The sequence below is a fragment of the Martes martes genome (assembly GCF_963455335.1).
Source record: "Martes martes genome assembly, chromosome: 2".
In the NCBI taxonomy this organism is placed as follows: domain Eukaryota; kingdom Metazoa; phylum Chordata; class Mammalia; order Carnivora; family Mustelidae; genus Martes; species Martes martes.
The window spans coordinates 158,771,929-158,796,136 of NC_137889.1; the positions used below are offsets into that span (position 1 = coordinate 158,771,929).

Consider the following 24,208-nt stretch of genomic DNA (forward strand, 5'->3'; position numbering starts at 1 on the left):
ACATCTCCCCCACCCCCCGTTTACTGCACCTTCTACAACTTGATTTTTAAATACTATCAGACATTTTGTTGTATGGGTGTATCCTATTTTTAACAAATCCCCTATTGTTGGACATTGCGGTTATTTCTAGCTTTTCATTATTTTGCGTAACATGTTTCCTTGTAGAGAAATCTTTTTTGAAAACCATCTGGCAGTGTTCTTAAATGTAGGCGTTGCCGGGGTAAACGTTGTGCACACTTCGAAGGCTTCTGGATTTAAACTACCAAACTGCTCTTTGGAAGCCGCACTGCCTCCCTCCCTGCCAATGCTAAGTGCCAGTGGATATTCCGGGTCCCCTTCCTCAGTGGTCTAGCTAGGGAGGCCCATGCCACCCAGGAGTGTCCTACAGGCCTGCCTGCCAGTCTCAGAGGAGGGGTTGTGTAAGACAGAGATGTGCCAGAACACCTCCATCCAGCTAAACAATTTTAGTCTATAGAACTGTCAGTAGCAACAGAGATCATCGCGGGTGTGCATGTGTGTGTGTGTGTGTGTGTGTGTGTGCATGTTTTAATGCAGGAAGAGAGATTATAGGCTGGAACACACCTGGCATGGAGAAATCAAAAGCAAACAAAATAAAACCCAAAATAAAACAGGAGAGCTTAGAAGAGGAAAGAAAGGAGATGGGAAATGCAAACCCTCAGGGTGACCCTGATCAGGGCTTTCCCTCTCCTCACAGAAGCGCAGAAGCAGAGGCATGGCTGGAGCTGTCCCTTCGGCACCACACTCCTGGCTCCTCCGAAAGGCAAAGGAAGACGCACGTCTGTGCCCCTTCCATGGCTCAGAGCCCTGGTCTTGCCGGGTATGGGTTGCCTCAGGCTCTCCTTCACACGGGGCTCAATCCCAGCCAGCTACACTCTCTTCTGTGCAGAGGGATCCTTGTGGCTTCTATGAACACCCTCTTCCCTTGCTCCCTTGCTGGGGGTGGGGGGTGGGGTGGTGGAGGGGGTAGTGTGCTTTCCGTGCTGGTCCCTCCTTTCCTGTGCTGATGAGAGTTGTTGAGAAGTTTACCTGAAGTGAAAGATTTAGGGACTGGGAGTGGGGAGAAAGAGGGTTGCTCCTTTATTTATCCCCAGGTGATAAAACTGACATTTGTTGCGGATTTACTATATACCCGGCCCTGTGCGAAGCCTTATACACATGATCCCCGTTAAACTCTCATGGGTCTGAAAGGATGACGATCCCATTTTACAGATGAAATGAGATTTCATGATACTTCCGTTTTATAGATGAAAGGGGCTTGTGGAACGTAACTAACTTGGCCAAGGTCACCAGCTAGAAAGAGCTGGAGCCAGTTCTATCAAAAACCAGCCTGATGTTTTTGGAACTCACAGGCTGAACTACCCCACTATTGTAACTCTTTCTCAGGCTTGGTTGTGAAGAGGATCTAGGTGGGCGTCATGGGAAGCTTCCCACGACTCAGAAGATTGAGAACGAGTCACTAGAAGCTAGCAAGGCCCAGCCTCGGCTCTGGCCCTGGCCACACCCAGTGCTCCCTCACTGCAGGCTTCCTACACACCGTGGCGGTAGCCTTCCCAGGGCCCTTGCCATCACTGCTTGCTCGGAACCCCTATGAGCTTCTCAGCTAGTCGCTCTGCTTTGGCCTTTGTCCCCTGTCCCCAACTCAGGCTGCTCACAGCCCAGCACCTGTGCCAGGCCCCTGCCTCATCCTGGGCAACCCTGCTGACCTTGGGACAAAGCCTGCTATGGTTCCATAGAGCACTCAGATTAAAAACCCATGTCCTTCCCAGGACCTGCAAGGTCCCTTGCTCAGCCCTCCCTACCTCTCTGACTTTGTCCCTTGCAGCTTTCCCTCTGGAGCATTTTGTTCAGGCCAAAATGGCCCCCTGGAAGAGCCAGACAGGAAAGATAGCTTTCTGCCACAGGACCTTTACACTTACTGTTGCCTCTGTCTGGAACGTTTCCTCCCCAAACTGTCGCCATGGATCAACCCCTCATGTCCCACTCAGCTTCTCCAAACAACCTTCCTCATGAGGACTTTACCAGATACAGTCTAAAATGTCAACTATGGCCCGCTCTTCAAAATTCCCATGCCCCCTTCCTTTCCCTTCTTAGCGTGTTTCTATCTGATGTGTTAGCTGTATTAGAATTATCTTTTTTTTGTTGTCTCTCACTCCCATTATAATGCAAACCCGTTGAGGGTGAAGGTTTTCATCTGGCCTGGGCACAGCAATGGCCCCAGCACCAACACTATGCCTAGCACTGAGTAAGGGCTCAAGAAACCCTTGTGAATGAATGAATGAATGAATGAACGAAGAACTTGATAAACATCGAATGCGATCAGCTGTAGTCAGTCGGAAGGGCAAGGGGAGGGCAGTGCCGTCCCTTCCTACCGAGGTCAACCCGAGAGAGGAAAGGGGTGCCATGCAGCAGCGACAGGCCCTGGGCTCTGCCTCTGAAGTGATTCAGCACACCTGGGCCTTGGTCGCTCCGTCTGTAAAGGTGGGAGAAGGGAGCCAGCATTCATTAAGAACTGCTCACTCGGTGCCTGGCACTCCCTGACTCCTCACAGCAGCCATATAAAGTACATGCAATGCCCATTCTGCAGATGAGGAAACTGAGCCCCAGGGGCCACAGTCCATATTATATCTTGGTGCCTGGCAGAGTCCGGAGTACAATCCATGTTCATCAGTTTCCATAACCCGAGCTCTTTATCATCTCTCTGCCCATTTCCCTCGCACAGAGCTTCTGTGTTCTACCTGCGGGCAGGCACCCCATGCTGAGATCTCCAGCACGAGATAAACCAGTATCCAGGACCTCACCAGCCTTGGCAACTGGACCTGGTGTGGACCCCCTCCCCCGCCTGGCACAAAGCAAAGCTTCCCTCTGGTCCCACCACCCAGCATGGGGTGGGAGGAGGGGAGGCCGAGGGGCTAGCCCAATCATCCCTCACCCATCTCCCAGGTCTGGAAAAAGAGGGAAGCAAAGAGTACGTGGATAGTGGGTCTTCCCTTCCTTGTCCCCTTTAATATGCACCGGGTTTAGGGTAAAAAGGCCTGGGCTTCCTCGCCAGGTTCACCTGAGGTGCTCTGTACTGCATGTGTGCTTGATGGGGGCGGGGTTGCTTGCGGGAGTGTGAGCTCAGCACTAGGAGGCCAGGGGGCCACACATCCGAGGGACATCTGACAGGGCATCTTCAGGGCTTCCGGGGTGTCTGTCCGCCTCACAGAGCTCCCTGTACTGCTGAGATCAGGCTCCATGAGCATCTCTGCTCTGGGAGTGCCCAAACCACACTCTCCTTGCCTCCCCCCACCCCTGCACCTGCTGCAAAACTTTGTGCCTGCGAGCTTCCTAGGAGCTTCCCGATCCAGAATGTTGACCTGACACACTTCTCATTGCAATAGCACAGTACTGCTCTAACTCCAAATCGGGACCCACCGCGGGAAATCCTCTCATGTGGTCACAGTTAGGCTACCGTGGTGCTGTCTCTGAAGTCAATAATACTATCAGATTGCACTTGATAAATGAGAAGTCTTTAAAAGGTTATTGACTTTACCCACTTATTTAAAAAGCAAGTAAAAAAAAGTTAGAAAAATAAAAACCAAGTAGACAGCCCATTTTTAGTAGCATTGAGACACTGGGTTCCTGACAGTGTTGAGAAGCATTAACTAGGTCTTAACCCAAAGGCATGAATTTAGAGAGCCATTTATTCTTACATTTTTTGTATTTATTTAAAGGAAACAGTGATCACCAGGACCTGGCAAGAGGATAGCCGAAACAAGTCATAGAGTGTGCCTGTGTGTACATGCATGAATGTGTGCCTGTGTGTGCATGTATGGACGTGTGTCTGTATGTGCATACATGCTTGGATGTGTGTCTCTGAGTGCATGCATACATGTGTGTACATGTGTGCCTTGTGTGCTTGCATGGATATGTGTCTGTGTGTGAGTGCATGAATGTGTGTCTGTGTGTGAGTGCATGGATGTGTGTCTGTGTGTGCATACATGCATGGACATATGTCTATGTGTGTGTACATGCATGGATGCGTGCATGTGAATGCATGCATGGATGTGTGCCTGTGTGTATGTGTGCATGCATGAATGTGTGCCTGTGTGTGAGTGCATGAATGTGTGCCTGTGTGTGCGTGCATGGATGTGTGTCTCTGTGTGCATGCATACATGTGTGTCTGTGTGTGCGTGCATGGATGTATGCCTGTGTGTGAGAGCATGGACATATGTCTGTGTGTGTGTACATGCATGGATATACGCCTATGTGTGCACGCATGGACGTGTGTCTGTATGTGCATGCATGCATGGATGTGTGCCTGTGCATGCGTGCATGGATGGATGCGTGCCTCTGTGTGGTACATGGATGGATGTGTGCCTGTGTGTGCTTGCATGCATGAATGCATGTCTGTGCATGAGTGCATGGATGTGTGGCTGTGTGTGCATGCATGCATGTGTGTCTGTGTGTATGTGCATAGACGTGTTTTTCCGTGTGTGTGCATGGATGGATGTGTGTCTGTGTGTGCTTTCATGCATGTGTCTCTGTGTATGTGCATGGATGTCTGTGTATGTGTACATTCATGGATGTGTGCCTGTGTGTGCTTGCATGCATGTGTCTATGTGTGTATGTGCATGGACGTGTGTCTATGTGCATGGATGTGTGTCTGTGTGTGCATGGATGGATGTGTGTCTGTGCATGCATGTGTGTGCACGAGCACGTGCACATGAGCACAAGTTAGCATTTTAGTTAACTATCAGCATAGCAAAAGTCTAAGGTATCATTTAGCTACTAAAATGCTGTTGCTGTCGTAGGCTTCCTGAAGTGTTCAGGATTAAGGCATTCTCAGGTGACTTCTCACCACTACTGGAAAATGCCCCCCACTATATCCAACCCATCCTCTCTCCCTCTTCAAAGGATCACCAAGGATAAATAAGATCACCACCCCCAGTTTCTGTTCTCACCAATAACTGACCAAGCTGAGAAGGAATTGGAGAGAAGAGGGTGGGTTGGAACGTGACTCCCAACTCAAAACACGTCCGAGAGCCACACCTTCCCTCCCTGGGATGCCAGAATGCTGCTTCTCTCACCAGCTTGAGACCATAATGAAACGAGGTCAAGACATCTGATCGAAGTCACAACACACCTGTAATGTTGTCATAGCTCCGGAAATTCATTTCAATGTGGTCCCATTCCAGTACCATGCAGTTCTCCATGCTGGGCTGAGCAATGGCCACGTACACGTCATTCTTGGAGTTGAACGTATCCACTGACACCGACTGGTAGGGCAAAGTCTGATGAACAACAAAATCTGGGAATGGGTATTGAAAAAAAAGAAAAGTTTCCATGAGATCCCTTGCGGGAATTATCACCCACCATTACCCTTCTACCCTTTGTAGCATTGGATTGGAAGAGGACTGGGGAGGAGGGAGGATCAGAGAGAAGCAACACACACATCACAGCATGTTTTACTCTGGATGATTCCAGAAGGGTCCTGCCTTGGACAGGATAATGAACGCACAGCTTCGAACGCAGCTTCTTTGAGACCAATAGCTCACGGCTTGGCTACCGGATCTCAACATTTTAAACAAATTTGGTGAAACCTGGCTTTCAAAAACACCAGCGAAAAGATGCCATGGAACAACGTTCCAGAAACAATCATGAAAATCACTCTGGGAGAAGCGCTGTGGAGGTCTCGTTGGTTTGGGAGATGCTGTTATTTCTAGCCATCTCGGGATGGCCCTGGAAGCAAAAAGCCTGTCTGGGTTTGCTTACTGGGGCGCTTCTCAAGCTTACCTGCCCAGGCGATTGTTTAAGTAGCTGTGAAACTCTCACGCTCCCCTACTCCAGGTTCAAAACCAAAAGTAAACTCCCCGCAGGGCACACTGCACTTGTGGGAACCAAACCAAGCCCTCTGATACAGACCCAGAGATTTATGCAGCCCTGAGAGCAGAGAAGTTAACTGAAGCACGTTTATTGGTTGTCGGACTCAGGGGTGAACAACAGCTATGTCTGTGATCTGGACAGTGTCCCGTGGCTCCATGAATAATTACAGTTCTGCGGGATTGTCATGCCACGTGGGACCGTCCCATCCGAGCATGTGTTCTACTCCTACGCTTAACGTTAAGTCAACACTCCTCATCCAAAGGCCCCCTGAGCTACCGCTGACTCACTGTGTTCTCTTGGTAAGGAGGTATCATTTTATCAAGGAACTGGGTGAGCAGTGCCCTGGGATGCAAGGGGAGTTAGTGTGGGGGGGAGCTGGAGAAACAATGAAGAAGGAATTAAAAAAAAAAAAAACCAAAACCAAACACTAAGAAAGTTTGAGGTAAGTGATTTCTAGGGCTAGAAATTCTTCAATGTGCCCGGTTTCTTGGCAAGCTGAACGCACCCAGGGTCAAATGGTGGTGGGCATCTGGCTAAGGGAAGTTGCTCCTCTGAGAAAACCCTGGTGAGCAGAGGCAGGATAAGGCAGATGGGGCAGATGCAGGAACAGAGGGGAGAGACCGAGAGACACTGAGAGGTGAGACGAGTAGAGCGGGGGTGAGAAGAGCAGGTATCCCTGATGATCCCTGATGATATCAGGGACGGGGGAAAAGGGAGCAGGGCTGAGGGAATGAGGGCAGCATGAGACACAGGAAAGAGCCCTGTTCCTGGATTCAGACCCCCTGAAACCTCTCCCTGCACTTGAGGCCCTGGGCTGTGCTGTTTCCCTGACAAGGCCTCAGTTTACTTCAGTAACATGGGGATGATTCTTACCTACCAAGTTTGATGGCAGGGCTGTACCGGTAATGTTGGTGGAAATGCCCATCTCAGGGCTTGGCATGAAGTAGATGCTTCATAAATATGGAATTGAAGTCTGAGAAAGGACAGCCTGCCTCCCCTGTCCCACCCAACCCTGTGCCGTCTCTTGAGGAAATGTCCATCCTAAAGGCATCTAAAACAACATGGCAGAGCTGTGACTACAGTGTCTTGCTGAGTGACCCTGGAGAAGTTATCCCACCTCTGTCTGGCTTAGTGTCCTCATGGGATAGTTTAATTCTACTCGGAGTTGTCTGTCGCACACAGTGAGGGCTCAATACATGTTCACTTTTGGAGCCATCCCTATCCCTATTCTGAGTACACAGTAGGTGCTTAATAAATACTCTGAAGACGGTGTGGGAAGGAGGTTGGGGATGAGCGAATGATGCACGCAGGTACGTGCAGGGACAAGAGGGAGAAGCAAAGAAGAGGCCGCCTCTGCACCTGACAGCAAGACGTGGCCAAGGGAGAGCAGGGACAAGTGACAGTAGTGGATGGGGATCCCCTCACCCCCACAGCCAGGAGCAGAGCATCCTCAAGTGCTGAGGCTTTAGGTAAGACCTGCTGGGCTTCTGGTTCCGCTTCTATTTGCAGCTCTGTGCCCTTGGGCAAGAAACTCTCGAGCCTCAGGGTCTGCATCAGTAAGGGTGACACCTATGTCGTGAGGTTGCCCTAGAGACTAAGTAAGAGAGCGTCAAGTGTTAGCAGCAGAGCCTCGTGTATGGGGAGTCTGATACCATAGCTTTATGTGCTAGCTTTGTATGCTGTTGAACAATGGCCGTGTTGAGTTGGAGCGTGAACACTTAGGATCACAAAGGCTCCCAGCCCCACCCCTTTGTCAACACCACCTCCACCCCCAGCTGCTGCTCCATCAAAGAGTAAACTCAACCAGTAGATAAACAGAAAAAGGGAAATTTTAGCCATCATCGTCTGCTTCCCTTTTCTGGAGACAGAAAAGGACTCTGAGAATACGGCTGCATTCTTTTAATTCTGAGACAGCCACACGCCCCTTCTACTGCTCGGCTGCCTTCTGCTAACGCAAGCCTGGAAGGGTCCGAACACTCCTGCCTTGCCTCCGACCCGCGTCTCCCGCCTGCACGCTGACATCTCAGAAACACGAGCATTCCCTGACAAACGCAGGCTGTTTAAAGGGCAGACCAGAAAGTTTCCATTTTTTATTAAAAAAAATCCCAGAACGAAAGAGAGCTGCCAAAATTAGACAGCATTTTACAAATCTAGCTTTTAACGGTTCTATTTTCATTTGTTTTCCCAAAACATTGGTTTCATAATATTTTCTATATACTGACTGTCTGGTACAACACAGACTGTTAAATCATTTGAATTATAAATCTAATTCTTAATAGGAGAGTCCTTCTCCCCGTCCTCCACCCCCACCCCCAAAAGGGTGGAGAAGGAGGAGGAGAAGGAGGAAGAAATGTCTAAAAGAAAATGATGGATCACTATGTATTGGGTGGGGTGTGCGAGGGGAGGTGCTGGAGGAATTTAAGATACTCTACCGTCTCCATTTTAATTCATCTTTCACAACCAGCAAAAGCACATTTGTTCATGCAAAGATCTCCAACAATATACATATTGATATGACATCAATTTACAAGTGTTAAAATATTAATGGCATTCTCCGCACAAAGCTTGGCCACTTCCATTCACGTTGGATTAAGTTCATGATGTCAGTGGGACGCTTACAATTTAGGCCTTGCTCCCACTGGAATCAACAGATTTTTACATAGCTATTTATAGCCCTTGCAGAAAATAAATTATACATGACGCGGATCCTATTGGGAGAGAAACTGCACATTAATGCATTATTTCTCTTTGCATTTCATCAGCCCAGCAATAGGGAGGCTAACAGGACAATTAGGATGCAAAATTCTCTCCCTCTAAGGAATTTAGCGAATTATCCACCTAACACAGGGAATCATGAGTAGGTAACAAGGATTTTTGAGGTGGTTAAAAATAGACTTGAAAGCGGAGGGTTATGGAAGGACGGTGATTAATCTAGAAGCTGAAACAGTCCGGCGGTGGTTCTGCCTTGTTAATTATACCCGGACGCCAGAACACAATGGCAAGAGAGTCTCCCTCTCTCTGGGAAGAATAAGATTTTCCTCTACCTGAAGGATTTACGCCTTTCCTGAAACTCTGAGCTAAGAGAAAAATAATGCCCTCAGAGAGTGTACTTCTTACCAAAAATGTAGGAAGGATGCCGTCCTCACTAGTCCCCAGGCTTTTACATTGGACTTTCTAGCTGCCATACATCCTCATGCGTTCCCCTCCCAGCTTTTAATAAGGCACCAAAGGACGAGGCTTGATATGAGCGGAAGACTGGAACCAAAAAGACTCAGAATTTATTGACTTTGTTCTTCCAGACTACATCTGGGGGTAGGTCCCGCTGGGGCACACCATTTATTCTTCATGGAGGAAACCATGTGCAAAAGCGAATTTGTTCGTCAGTCTTAAAGGGAGAAGATGGTAGCAAAGATAGAGTCATCACCTGCCTATTACCAGGGAGAAGTGCTGACGATCTAAATTTTAGTAGGAAGGTTTCTAGCAAAGCCAAATATATATAAGAGAGGGAGGATGCCCTAAAATGTTAGCAGGTTCATGCTGCCCCATGGGTTAGGACAGGTTTCCAGACGTGGCTACCTTGGTTCCAAGCCCCCTTTCCTCTCGTGACAATTCTGACAGCCCAGATCATTTTCATGACCATCCCCAGGGTGCAAAAATCAGAAATCATGTTTTCTCATATAAATTATTCCCTGTTCCAGGCCCTGGATAGCCCATGGCATGTCTCCCAGAGACTGGCCAAATTTTCAGCCACTCTGGCCAGGCGTGAAGAGAACAATGAAAAAGCGGCTCACCTCACCCGGGGCTTAGATAGAGAACTCTCTAGAAAAACTGGAGCAGAGACAGAAAGGCGCCCCAGTGAGCTGTGATTTGGCATTTCACACCAAATGGCCTTGAATGCCACCTTCCGGTGCAAATGTCATTAACTATGACCTCTGATTTATTGCACTGCTCTGCGATATAATAAATATCCGGCTCATGGCCTCTGCTGGCCAATGGGCACTGGCCAATTACACAGCTGAATAAGGCCCTACCCAATGCTGGGAGGCAAGGGCAGCCACACATCTGCACCTTTGCTCCTGGTAAAGACAGAACTTGTCAGGTCCCTTATTTACTCAGATATCTAGAAATAGTTTTTACTCTGTGAGTTCTTGTTTGTTTATTTGTTTGGAGGGCAGCCGTAAGACTGGCCTAAATGTCACAGTTTGTTCTTGGAGGTTCATTTTGTTTTTGCCTTTTGAGTCTCTGTCGCTGTTTTCTGAGTTCTCATGCCTGCTGTTCCCACTGACATGCCTTGAGGCTTTGCAGATATCAGCTCTCAGCTGAAATGTTTATTTTTATAAGTTTGGTAAGCAGGTTTCATACTGGGGATTGATCTGCTTTCCTTTAAACCTGGCTTTAGAACCTGGAGAGACTTCACCAAGGCCTTTCGGACGGAGACACTCCCCTGCTCCCCCACGAGATGTGACAGGGGAGGCCGTTAGTATTCTAATTTTGTCTTATAACCTGTAAAATGCATAAATGGAAACCTTGAGGCAGGCTGTGGAAAAATGCAAAATCAAAATTTCTTTACATTTTTCCTCAACAGGAGTGGTTTTCTTTAGATAGCTAGTTGTTCCCTTACATTTCTATTTTGCCATTGGTTCTAATTCACCAAGTTATCTCTTGGTACGTAGAACCACAAAAGGAATTTATGGATGTTAAAGGCTGGCATTTACTAGCTGGATGGTCAGTAAACTTCACATAATTCAATCAGGAGAAGTGTGACCACAACGGACCCGAGAGCAGGAGCGCGGGCCTCTCTGTGCTCCACCTGACTTGTACATGTACTTATCCCCAACTTGCCAGTTTATACTTTGACCCTTAAAAAAGCAAAAAAACAAAAAAACTTCAGAGAAATTGGAATTTTGTAAGGAACCAAAATTAAGGCAAGGGCAGTTAACAAAAATCCTTGCAAACTTCTGAGATACTTTTCTGACCACACCATTTCTTTTAGAATGTTTAAACGTCGCCTAAAATAATTTGGGTAGAATGCCTCTACACCCACTTTTCTCCATTCCCCGTGGATGACCTAGAAGAAAAACAGAGCGATTATCCTCCATAACGGTCTTCAGTGACAGAGGTTCGGAATACCTGTAGTGGTACATTCATAGTCGAAGCTGGGCACATCATTTAGCTTCTTTTCCTGATACTCTGGTGGACCAATACAGAGGACATCGGAGACTGTGGAATTGGTCATCTTCAACCACAGATACAACCATTTGGCTTTGCAGTCACATTCAAATTTATTGCCCCTTAAATCGCTAAAAAACAAAACAAAATGCAAACACGTAGATGGAGAAACAGACAGGCCTAACATGTTTCAGCAGTCGTATGAAACTCCAGCATGATTTAACATCCTCATGTATTAAATACCCCCAAAAAGTGATATTTTAAAAAAAATGTTTTTAATGCATCCTATTTCTTGTACTTATCACTGACTGTATTTAATGATCTTCGGTGCCCATGGTTTTAACTAGAGCGCGCACAGAGCTCACAGAGCTAACCTATCACCATATCCCCAAACTCTTCTGAAACTGTCACCAGCCATGCTGGAAATGGGGAAGAGGGGACAGGGTTGACAGAAGAATACCAAGCCCCAAGATGCAGGTCCTCAAAAACAAAATCAGAGCATTCTAAGAAGATAGTTTTCATGAACATGATTGAAACGTTAAGATCTTGTTAAACAATGTCCAGTAAGAAGTGACAGACACTCGAAGATAAAGCAGAGGGATCCGCCATCTTGAGAAGGGAAACCTCACACCAGCAATCCTACCTTGCCAGTGGCCTAACGCCACTAAGTGTATTCCAATAGGGCAAGACCTAACGAATACAATATCAACTGTATGCTGTTTCCCACCATGCACTCTTTGTCACCGATTTCTAACCACAACATAAAAGAAATGCAGCTTAAAGGGGGCTTAAAGACAAGATTAACTGAGGCACAATGACAGGCACACATAAACTTAATTTTCCTTACTTACAGTTCAATCAGAGAGTCTAAATCACTGAAGACGTCCCTTGGGAGTGCTTTTATGTGGTTATTGGCCAAAGAACTAGAACAAGAAAGTCATATTTTAATGTGGTTATTATCCTCATGCCCTGTCATTCTGAAGTCCCTGAAACAAAGCTAATGATTTAAAACAAAGCTCTAACCCCCTTCGGCACAACACGGTTCAATTTCTGGCTTGGGTGCATTGGTACTGAGATAAGGAAATGAGTTTTGTTGTACAAAGACAGTATTAGAGATGCTAGAGTACAATGTAAGTTTTTTTCTTTGTTTTCTAAGGAAGCATTTATTAAGCTCTTTGTTTATATACATTTCTGAAACTTTGGATGGCATCTTGTGTTTCTCAGAATAAAAGCCAAATCTCTTTGATGGCATACAAGACTCTCCATTGTCAAGTTACCCTGATTCCCACTTACTGATGGACTAAATCTCTGACTTCTCAGAACACCCACACTGGCCCCCTGCTACAGCTCAAATGTTCAAGGCACGCTCCCACCCCAAGGCCTCCGAACTTGTGATTCGTCTGCCTGAACATTTTTCCTCCAGCTACCCACACAGCTCATTCCAACACACAGCTCGCTCTCCTTTAGGTCCGCCCTCAGCAATCACCCATTCCCTGACCTCTACCATCTCCCTTCCCTGTTCTGTTGATCCTCACTGCACAGCTGTCCCTTGGCATACTACCTATTTTAATGATCTATTCGTTTATTGGCTGTGTGTTCTCCCTGTACATAAGCAACACAGGGACAGAGATTTTTGGGTTTGTCCACATTTGCATCCCTAGCATCTAAACAGTGCCTGGCACATAGCTGGTGCTCACTAAGTTTTTGTTGAGTGAATGAAGGAAACACTCAAGTGAGAAAGATAAAAGAAAGGTGTACAGTCTTGTCCAAGAAGCTCCCTCACAGTCTAAGTGAATTCTATGACTTGTGACTCCATAAAGGATTCAGTAAATTACTCTTTGACATAAAGATGCTCAGCTGTAACCTCATGATAAGATAAAAATTGCAATGAACTAAAATGTTTAGAGAACAGCTGACTGTGATCAATTTCATCTTCTCACTAAGGTAGACCAGAAGCCATTTTGCATTTTTGCTCTTTGTGTTGAAGATCTTTCCAAAACGTCCTAGTCTGTTCTCCCTCTCCAGGAAGAACAAATATCATCAACCCTTTTTTCTGATGATTCAGGATCATGCAGTGCCCTGTCATCATCCTGCTGAAGACGGATGTCCGTGGTGCTGGGCTGTTGATGTAGAGAGGCGTTGGGTGTTGAAAGACACACATCAAATCTGTGCTTTCCCCCCTGGGCATCGTGTTCTAACGGGAATCAGCCAGGAAACCGATGCCTGCTTTTGTTTTCTTTTATATGGGTGAGTGCAAACAGCAAGACACATAAATCATAAACACACAGGCAAGTCAGCGCCAACCTCTTTAAAATATATGTATGAAATTAGCCTTTTGTAGCTTCATAGTGATCCACGGCAGAAAGAGAAATTACAGAAATGGGCCTTCTTCTCTCCTTAGCATCAGCTCGCAGAGAAAGCTCTGAGCCCATTTTAACCCGAACATGCTTTCTACAAGATACCAAGAGACTCTGGGGAGACCTAATCATTTCAGAATTATGTGCCTTCCCACCTAGGTAACCACAAATGGATTAAAATACAATTTCATCTACTCTTTTATCTTCCTTTCCTAAATGATTTATTGGTACATTTTTAAAGATATTGGAAAATAGGCTGAATATGGAATCAGACTGAACATGTCCTAGAAGTAGCTTTCTAAAATTCAAAAAAAAAAAAAAAGTTTGTTTTGCTTTTTTGTTGGTTGATGGTCACTTCTTCTTGAAAGCCCAAACAGCTTTTTTAGCTAATTAAAGGTTAATTATTCAGCTAAACATCTTTAGTTAACTGAAACGTATTGTACTGAAGTGACAAGAATAGATGGGCTGGTCAAAGCTAAAAAAAGCGGTATATTTAGCAACCTTTCCAAGTGTTCAATTTAGATTTCAGAAAGCCAAATTATTTAGATGGACTATTCACTGCACTCACGCTAAGTGCATAACATCTCACTTTCCACTTCATTTTGTCTACAAATTTATGGCACTTACTTCATTTCTAAAACTACTTAACGGCAACCTGTCCCTTGGGCTTCATAGGACTGCTGGAAAACAAATGGCCTAGATTTTAGTTACCGATTGGGATTGCTTCTTCAATGCTTTGAAACCTGATATGTGTTTCTTGAGAACAAGAATGTGAGCCTGTAGGTGTTGGAAAAAGCCTTAAAAGATAAAAACCAGATAATTATACAAGCAAATTCCAGATAGTGACTTCTTGCTCTCTTTGCTTAGAAGTTTACATAAACTGGGATGAAGTGGGGAGGACTGGTTCGTTCTTTAAATAGTGTATTAAATGCTTTAATTACTATCTATACCTCCAACCTGAGGAGTTAATTTTGAAAGTCCCTTAGCTTGCCCAGAAGCACAGTACATAAAGAAAATCCAGCTCAGTAAGGAACCCATTGATCAACCAGGGAATCAGAAAGAATGTCTTGCTGGCTTTCAGCCCTGAGCTAGATGCCGGGGAAGAGCAGCGCTAATGAACCATCTGCCTGGGCCCTGCCCTCAGGGAACTTTCAGTGCAGCCAGAGGGGGATCAAACTGACATCATGAAACAGTACCAACGGGTACAGCCCCTGCCATGGTCAGGGGTTGGGGGTGTGGAGTCACAGCAAGGGCTACAGGAAGGGCAGAGGGGAGATCAAGAATGGCTCCGGGGGGAGACAGAACTTAAACTGGACTTTGAAGGAAAAGCGGATTACAGGAGGTGGAGGGTAGAAGAAATAACATCTGGGGCGAGGGAGGGATGGGAGTAATAGGATGAGTTGGGTGTGCACAGGGGTCCACAGAGAGATCAGTGTTCTGCAGACATTTCAGGAAATGAGGCCGGAGAGCTGGGGAGAGGCGGGTTCCGTAGGCTTGACTGTAGGATGGCACTGCACACTGGGACAGGTGTATTATTGCATTGGAAGTACTCTGGACCTGGGGCGCCTGGGTGGCTCAGTCAGTTAAGCATCTGACTCTTGATTTCAGCTCAGGTTATGATCTCAGGGTCATGGGATCGAGCCCTGTGTCGAGCTCAGCACTGGGCATGGAGCCTGCTTGAGTCCTCTCTCCCTCTCCCATTATCTCTCCCCCCATCCCACAATGCACGTACCCTCCACCTCAAAAAAAAAAAAAAGTACCCAAAGGACTCTTGCTTTCTACATGTCACACAGAATAGGAGATGCCTCTACATATGCACACATTACATACACATGGGGTCGTGTGGACAGATAACAAGCACGCACATAGTTATGTACACACACAGTATATACACATATCTACCCATGTATCAGAGTCCATGCATCAGAGCAAATGTGTGCAAAGATATGCAATTATACATGCACAATACCTGCACAGTCACACCTCTGTTCAGACCAAGGACCTATAGTCAACTGGTCAAATAAAAATTGGGTTAACTCAGCCAGTCACACGGTCTTTGCTCAGGTTCATGATCTGCCCAGAGCTATTGCTCAAAAACAAAGCCCCTCATTCCTGACTTCTGGCAACCAGATCTATCTAGCCACAGCTGTTCCTCTCCAGACACCCCCAGCTGTCTTCTTAGCAGACCCTGTCTGGCAACTCTCACTGCCAAAGGTCCTCAGCAGTCCATGAAGAAAGTAGAGACTGCTTAATGAGTGAAGGGAGGCAATGATGTTGCTGTTGATGATGATGGTAACAACCCCAACCATACCTTGAGTCCTTGAGCATTTACCAAGGATAATGGTCCAGATGATGGCAGGCAAGCATTAACCCACCATGTACAATAGTCCTGTGGGGTCAGTATAATCACCCACATCGTTGGGATAAGGAAACTGTGGCTCAGAAAGCCTAAGCCATGTTAATACATGATGGCCTTGAGATTTGAACCCAAGTCTACATGACTCCAAATCCATTATCTTAACCTTTACAGGAATATGGGGATTTGGTATCTGGGTTCAATCTGAAAACAAAACAAAACAACAACAACAACAACAACAAAAAAGCAAGACTTTTCCAGAAAGGAAGGAAAACCTGCAGCTATAATGGCAACAAGAGGCTGATACTTCCTGGCATCGATGGTGCCAGTCCAGATGTTCGGACCTCCCTCCCACGCGCCTCCCTCATCTCCTTAGTCTGCAAGCTTTATTTAACTCCGATAGGACTTCTGCTTGGTAGGATTCCAGAATCAAGGGCTCCCTGAGCCTGCTGACAGACACCTTTGGCTGTATCAAGACTGAAATGTTTATCTCCTTAGACGTATGCAGTCAAGGCTGCACCTGCTGAAGTTTCTAGCACCCCTGCCCCAACCCCACCCAACATTGTCCGATTCTCCCAATTTTCTTCTTCTTTTTTTTTTAATATTTTATTTGTTTATTTGACAGAGATAGCAAGAGAGGGAACACAAGCAGGGGGAGTAGAAGAGGAAGAAGCAGGCTTCCCACTGAGCAGTGAGCCTGATGTGGGGCTCGAGCCCAGGACCCTGGGATCGTGACCTGAGCCAAAGGCAGACACTTAACGACTGAGCCACCCAGGCGCCCCCAGTTTTCTTTTTATTACCAAAATGAGACACGTTATCTTACTCAATCACAAAGTATCTCTCATGCACATGGGACCGGCTCCTGGCTAATAAACTGCTCCTACCAAGACAATAACTATTTTTGCATTTTCCTAAACACAGTCACAATTTTTTCCGGTTTCCTAAGTTTTCCAAGTGTGTGCACTTGCTTCATTCTGATATGCCAATTCAAATCAATTTGTTTAATTTTTTTTTCCCTCCAGAAAGCTATTAAAGAAGCCAGAGAGCTTAGCTTAAGCTGCAGATTAATCCAACATAAAAGAAAAAAAGCTATTTGCATTCAAATTAGAGCCGCCACAGAAATGTCTCTATTCCACCTCTTCCTAATTTTGATCCCGCATTCAACACCCTTCAGTGAGTCATGGAAGCCTCAGTTCCCAAATCTGTAAAATGGAAATTTTCTAAGTATCATGAGAGATAAAGAAAAGAAGCCTCACGAAGCACGCACGCCTGTGCCCGGGAAGGCAGCAGAAGTAGGTGTGTGAAGGTTTCCTCCCTGTCTCCTCCCTAAGCTGCCCCCCAATCCCTAGCAGCTCAGCGGGTTCCTTATGGCCCATACAGGCACGTGGTCCACACCAGCCAATCAGGATGATCGAAAAGATCATAAAGCCAAGTGCATGAGTAATGACACTGGGCTGCTGCCCATCACCAACACAGAAAACTTTGGGGCCACCTGGAAAGTAGTTTCCTTGAGAGAATGTTACCAACATGGACAGCGCAGTCAAGAAAGAGCAAGGCACCGGGAAGTGGACTTTATTCCACCCATGAAAGGGCCTGCAACATGTTTCACGGGACTTACAGGTGAGTCAGGTCACGGAGGCCACGAAAGGCATTTCTTGAAATGGTTTCTATTTTGTTCCCTTCAATGAACCTAAAGAGAAGAGCAGTAGCATTCAAGTGAATTTTTCTCGACTTGGTATCTCTAAAAAATGATATTCAAAACAAAATCTGAAAGCATGCATGAATTTGAAACATTCGTCTCTGAGGGTTAGGTCAGCCGCAGCGGCTGCCAAGTGGGAGCTGGGTTTGTGTGCAAGAATGCGTGCACACAAGCGTATGTTCGGCGCTCCTTCCAGAAGTGGTATGGAAGGCTTCACATTCAGAGCTGGCAACGCGGGTAAAAACATCTTGGGGGAAAAGGGAGGAAAAAAAAAAAAGCCCTATACAAAGGCAAGGAAGTCTTAAACCTCTGCAAGACTGGAATGCTTCCAGACATCTTCCCCACTCCAACCTTCTTACATTTCACAGTCCCTGGCTATTAATACTTTCATTAATATCGTTGTCTCTTGGGGGGAGCCCATTGTTTTACATCTCTGCCTTCAAGTTTTTGCCGAAGGAGAATTCCATTAAGCTCAGCTTCTGGCAAACTTGACTTCAGCATGTCCTACACAGTCTAATCTCCGAACAAATGGATAACAAGGCAAGGATTCTCTCAAGATCTCTAAGCCACTAGAAAATAGGAAATATAATGAAGTTGAGCATGGGCCAGACTTCTTGCTCTGTGCTAACATGGCTCAGGGCTAGCACACAGGACCTTGCAGTAATAACTCTGACCATGCTTCAAGACTTTACGGGAAATACATGAAGTGAATTCACTCCCAACTATTCTCTAGGACCCCAGGGAGCTACATTTTAGTTTAGGGCATCTCATGACAGCAAATGTAAGAGGGCCTTTGATGAGATAGTCCAGGGGAAAGGCTTTGCAACACAACACAATGCCACTCGTTAGTGAAATAGTTCTTGATTCTCGTGCTGACATTTTTTGATGTCTGTTTTTTGTTTTGTTTTGTTTTTTTTTAATCGGGGGTCTATTCGGTAATAGAATTCAGAATAGACTGATAAGCGAACTTCCCCTCAATAACCTTGGCAGTAAGATGAACTGCTCACGAGAGAAAACTGATAGCTTTACATTTGCTACCACCATCGGCTGTTCCCGTGTTTTGATAGAACCCAGTAGGGCTTAGAATTTCAGTCATACCCCACTTTCCATATTACATATAATATCAGGCTGTTGTGAAAGTATACATATTATGTGTACACAGGAGGAAGAATTCCTTCAGGGACCTCCGTCCTAAGGACATAAAATCAGCAGAGTTTTCTTAGACCCAGGATGCATTTAGAATTCAAACATCTACCTGTTAACCTCAGATAAGAAAGCAGAGAGGAGGCTTTAAAAATCCTTCTGAAGGCTAAGTAAGGAAATCCCATCTGATAGTGGGATTAATATTATTACAAAGTTACAAAAGACAAGGATGAAAGCATTTAAGGGGGAAACGGACAAGAAGGGGGCAGGGAGGGGCAAATCGGAAAGGAAATCAGGAAACGAAATCAGAACACAGGCAAAGCTCATTGCTAAGGGAAGAAAACTGCACACCTGAAAAGGAAACAAAACAAAACAAAACAAAGCACCCTCTTCTTTTAAAGAAGAAAAAATAAAATTAGACTCTCATCAGCAGCTCACAGGAGATACTGCAAATGGGATAGAGGAGAGTCAAATTAAAAACATGAAGGTGTATCCCCATATAGGGAGACTTTCCTTAAAAATAAGTAACGCTCAGAATCCTTCAGCTTTATTTCTGGCTGATCAGCAAATTCATGCCTAGTTATGAGAGGTAAAAATATCCAATGCAATTTCCAATTGTGCTTACTACATGCCAAATTAAATGTCAGCAGAGAATGAATGAATATCTTTCCTTCTTTGTTTGCTTTCACCCGCTTTGTCTCCAACATCCTACTGTCCCAGCATGTTTATACACAAGTAAACTATAAAAGGTCAGTGCTGAAAAGAGAAGGGGGTTTTCTCCATTTTCTCCACCCCTAAGATCTCTGGGAGATGCTGTTCTGCTTGGCAAGCAATACAGAGACTCTATGGACATACCAGATGCTCAGCAAAGAGACAAAGCACTGAACTTACAGGTATTCAAGATGGAAAAGTCCAGCAAAAGCATCATCCCGGATGACGGTAAATGAGTTAGAATTCAGCAATCTGAAAGGAGAGGACAGATCTCAGCGCAGAGATGGATACCTTAAGCAAAATAGCGAAACCCTTTCTGTTTCTTTTGTTGTGTTCTGATCCAGGGCAAACATGGGCTCTTCTGAGCCTAAGACTGCCTCCTTTCCCCGAACTCACAGACACTGATGGACAGTGGCAAGTGGATTCCTTTTGGCTAGATTTTCTGGTCACCCCCTGCTTCACTCTTTCTCCCCTGTGGGTCTCAGTAAATAAGACCTGATAGCTGTTCTCTCAAAACATTCCAATGCTCAGCACAACTGACCAGCCAGTGAATGCTTTATCATGCACAAGTAACCATGAGATGGAAAAGAACCTAATCCAACTCTGGGAAATTTGTGCCCAGAGAAGTTAAGTGACTTGACCAAAGTCACACAGCTGAGATCAAAACAATAAAAATTTAAAAAATTAAAAAATCCTTTCTTCCATATTATACGTTCCTATGGGAAAAATTAAAAAGCTTAAGAAATCTTCAGAAGACTCCTTATCAGCACACAGGTTTCTATTAGTCACCACTTAAGTCTATTTGGTGAGATACCTAAAATTGTATTTCCAGCATATGGAAAATATGTTTTAATAGAACTACAATTACCAAGACATTACAGATTTTAAAATGTTAAGTACATGTTATAAGTAGGTCCATAACATTTCAAGAACAAAAATATCAACACTAAGTTTAGTTAGGAGGAGAAGTGACCTCCTGATGGCTATTTCCTCATCTTTTTCTATAGTGCATTGCTGATTTTTAATCTCATCTCCAATTTAAGAAACAGGACAAACAGAATGAGCTATGTACTCATGGCGTTGCCTATCACTGACTTGCTTTTGAAAACTGCTTTTTGGACATTTCTTTTCTTCAGCAAACAATCACTGAACTGGGATACCAGGCATGACAGGAGTACTAGCCAAGAGTGGCTAGATGCGGAGCAGCTATGAGTGTGGGGAGAGGGGTGCCTGGGTGGCCCAGTTTGTTGAGCGGTTGAGTGTCTGACTCTTGATTTCCTTGATTTTGTTTGGCTCAAATCATGATCTCAGGGTCCTGACATGGAGGCCTGTGAGGCGCTCCGAGCTCAGTGGGGAGACTTCTTGACATTCTCTCTTTCCCTCTCCCTATGCCCCTCCCCCAACTCATGTGTCTGTGCGCGCACTCTCTCTTTTTCTCAAATAAATAAATAAATCTTAAAAAAAAAAAAGAATTCTAGCTGGGATTTTGGAAAAGTTACTCAACTTCTCTGCGCCTTAGTCTTCTTGTCTGTCAAGGGGGAAATAAAAGGACTCTTGCAGGGATGATTAAATAAAATTTTCCATATAAACCTATAGTATGCTGCCCAATCGTTTATATACTCAGTCAACTACAAATGCTTCTATTTCCAAAGACACATAAAGAGTTTAAAATGTAGGTTTTCTTTTAGAGTGAGGTGTCTGGGAAACACTTCATTTAGGTGAAATTCAGGCCATCGCTCAGTGTAATCACATCCCCCAGTTGCCAAATACAAGTGTTGGGATCTATGATAAAGTCCTTGAGGAAAACGTGTGTCAGAAGAAGGAGGGGACACTGAGCAAAGAGCCTGAGACTCAGTTAGGTGGGGACACCACAGGACAGTTAACACCAAGAGTTTATTGGGGTATGTAAGGAAGGACTGACACGAAAGAGGCAGAGATGGCTTCTCCCAGGACTGCACCTTCAGGATCCCCATTTTCAGAGAGAACGTCCCATACTCACAGCAGCTGCAGGGAAGGCAGATGGGAAAACATTCGGTCCTTGATTTCCGAAAATGTTCCATTTACCAGGCTCCTATAGGCAAGACAGAAACAAAACAAGGCCTGGGGTTTTTTTTAGAAGGGATTGCAGGCTGGGCAACCAGTATTATCCTCCACCTGTATTTCAAACTCCTCCATGCAGGATGAGGCTTAAAATAGTCAACCAGGAGCTTCTCAGGGGTAGAAATGAGAAGAGTCAAGCCTTCTTCCAATGAACTGGATCAATATGAAAACTAGTCTGAATAATAGAAACCTTTACCATCAGCCTAGCTTCTTCCACAGACATTATCTCAGCAAGTTTAAATCAATCCCCTCACTTCCTTTTCTTAACTACAGGAGGCCCTGGTCGAAAATGGATAATTGCCTCACCTCTGGCCATGATTCTGTTTGTGTAGACACAGCATTAATGTTGGCAGGGGAAACTCCGGGGTAGGATTAAGCATTCCCCTTGGGAGCACATCTCTGAAAGACGCTCAGAGCACTTCTGATTAAATGTACTGTGAAAGCCTTGGGGGAAAACTCAAGAGACACCTGAACTTGAATGTGCGATGGGAGGCAATGCCATCTGCCAGATATAATGGTCAATGCGGGGGGCAAGCTGCTTGACTATTTTTGTGACCAGGTCCACTATCCTTTCTGGCCACAGCAGGACCTCCATACATTAGTTCGAAATTATTTCAGTTAACATGCAGATCAATTAAGCAGCTGCTGTTCTAAAGGATTTAACCAGGGGAATTCCAGTTTCTGGAATCCTCCATGTCACAGGACTTAGCAACATTAGGAATAAAAAAGGCCCTCCTTTCCTGCCAGCCAGGTCATCCAGAGTTTTTATAGTGCAAATGGGAAACCCTTCACTCCTGGACCTTGCCCTGGGTGGGAAGGAGGGGATTTGTAGTACAGGGACCTGAGCAACTTCACCCCTGGGATTCCCTGTCTCTGACTGAGTGGGCATCACCCCAGCACCCAGCCCTGGAAGGAGGAAGTTCTTTCAGCAGGAAACATTTCCCAGCAGTAAAGCTACGGCCCCGTTGCCCCTTCCACTGCCATTAGGAGAGCCCACTGTAGGGCCTGAATGGTTGTTTGAGGGCAGGTGGAAAGCATCTCTTAGCACGTGAAGAAGTAAGGTGGAACCCTTCCTGTCAATTCCTTCAGCGCTGAAAAAGCAACCACTCTAATGTGTGGTGGGGAGAGGGGCGAGGAGCTTGTGAACTCCCGGCAAGAAGTCAGGCTGCGTTCCAGAGCTTGACCGGTGGCCTGGGTGCCCCACATGCCCCAAAGCTCTGCCAGCCCTGTGCTCCCCTCTTCCAGGCCTCAGGAGGTGGCCCCCCACTTCCAGAGGCTGCCTGCCTTTACTCGGGTTCCTCCCAACCTGCTGGGTGGACGGGTCGGGAGGAGGCCACGGTGTAAACCACCGCCCCAGGAGCGAGGTGGGACGGTGAGGCCTCATCCCTCCCCTGTTTACGCTCATTCCACTTACGCTGGGCCGCACATTCACGCCCCTACCCAACCACCCTTACCACACACCCCTCCTCTCAAACTTTAATACGTCCCCAGAATCACCTGGGACGCCAAATGCAGACTCCAAGGCTCCACTCCTAAGAGCCCCGCTTCATTTAACGCGGGCCCGGGAATCTGCATTGGCACGAGCTCCCCTAGATGGGTCTGAGGCGGGTGGCCCGCAGGCCACACTTTAAGAAACACTGCCACGGGGACTTGTCTGGGTTCTCAGGCTCTGGGGCTCGGGTTCCCTCTACCCTCCCCGGGGCCCGAGACTCCACCCACGTCCCACAGCGCGCCCCCACCCAAACGCCGAAAAGAGGCTTGGAAGTGGGGGGTCAGGGTCGCGAGGTCCAGCGCCAGAGGCAACTCCCCAGCGGCGCCGGGCGCCGGGTGGGGCGGGGACTGGAGGGGTCCCACTCACTCACAGGGAGCTGATGTCGCCCGGCACGATCCTGGGCACCCAGGAGGAGCCCACGCAGATGATGGACTCCTTGGTACAGCTGCAAGTGGCGGGGCAGCGCGCCAGCCGCCTCACCTGCGCGCCCGGCGGGATCAGGCACGCGGCGCTGAGCAGCAGCAGCAGCCACCCCAGTGCCCCGCCGCCGCCCCGCCGCAGCGCCATGCCGGGTCCCCGCCGCCCGCTCCCCGCCCGGGCGCCCGCCGCCGCCGCCGCGCCGCGCGCTCGGACCCCGCGCCGCTGCAGACGCGGCCGCCGCTCGCTGCTCCGCCGCCGCCGCCGCTGCTGGCTAGGACGAGGGCGCCGCGGGTATGGGAGGCCGAGCCGCAGCCGAGCAGCATGCTGGCCGCCACCCCCACTCGCGCCCCCCCACCCGAGCCCGGGCTGCTGGGCGGCCGCCGCCGCTGCGCCCGCCGCACTCGCGCCCGCCTGACATCAGCACTCGTGCCCGCAGCCCGCTCTGGCCAATGAATATTGCCGGGCGGGTGCCCGCCCCCGCCGCGCCCCGCCCGGACCCTCCCGACCCTCCTGGGAGCCGCGGACCCGGGGGGGTTGGGGGAAGTTGGGTGACCTTGGGGGAGGGGCTGCCCTGGACGGAGACACCCCCCCGCCCACTCTCCCGGGGGCCTGGCTGGGCGGCGGGGGGCTCAGATCTCCGCAGTCCTTCCTAGGGCTGCAAATGATTTGGGGGAGAAGACACTGGGCTCCTTTCAGCTTGGGACAAAGTGTGAAGCCAAAAAAAAAAAAAAAAAAAAAGAAGTAGCACCGGGGGACCGTCCTTGATGGCTGGGTGCTTTGAAGAGTACAGAATTTTGAGCAGCCTTCACTAATTTTTAGAGACGAAATGAAGTGAATTTTTGCCCTTGAGTTCGGCGGGATCTGGCGCGGGTTCC

General features: G+C 47.2%; 1 protein-coding gene across 1 annotated transcript in view; it reads right to left on the reverse strand.

Annotated features, from left to right (window-relative positions):
• Nucleotides 1-23,751, reverse strand: part of LGI2 (leucine rich repeat LGI family member 2) — a 30,176-nt gene extending 6,425 nt beyond the window's left edge. The window contains exons 1-7 of the mRNA XM_080797162.1: nt 23,284-23,751; nt 21,321-21,392; nt 19,502-19,573; nt 17,387-17,458; nt 11,907-11,978; nt 11,017-11,186; nt 5,147-5,311 (exon numbers count right to left, since the gene is read on the reverse strand). Of these exons, the coding sequence (XP_080653288.1) occupies nt 5,147-5,311; nt 11,017-11,186; nt 11,907-11,978; nt 17,387-17,458; nt 19,502-19,573; nt 21,321-21,392; nt 23,284-23,480 (820 nt within the window). The 5' untranslated portion in view covers nt 23,481-23,751. The remainder of the gene's footprint in view (nt 1-5,146; nt 5,312-11,016; nt 11,187-11,906; nt 11,979-17,386; nt 17,459-19,501; nt 19,574-21,320; nt 21,393-23,283) is intronic.
• Between the last annotated feature and the right edge of the window lie 457 nt (nt 23,752-24,208).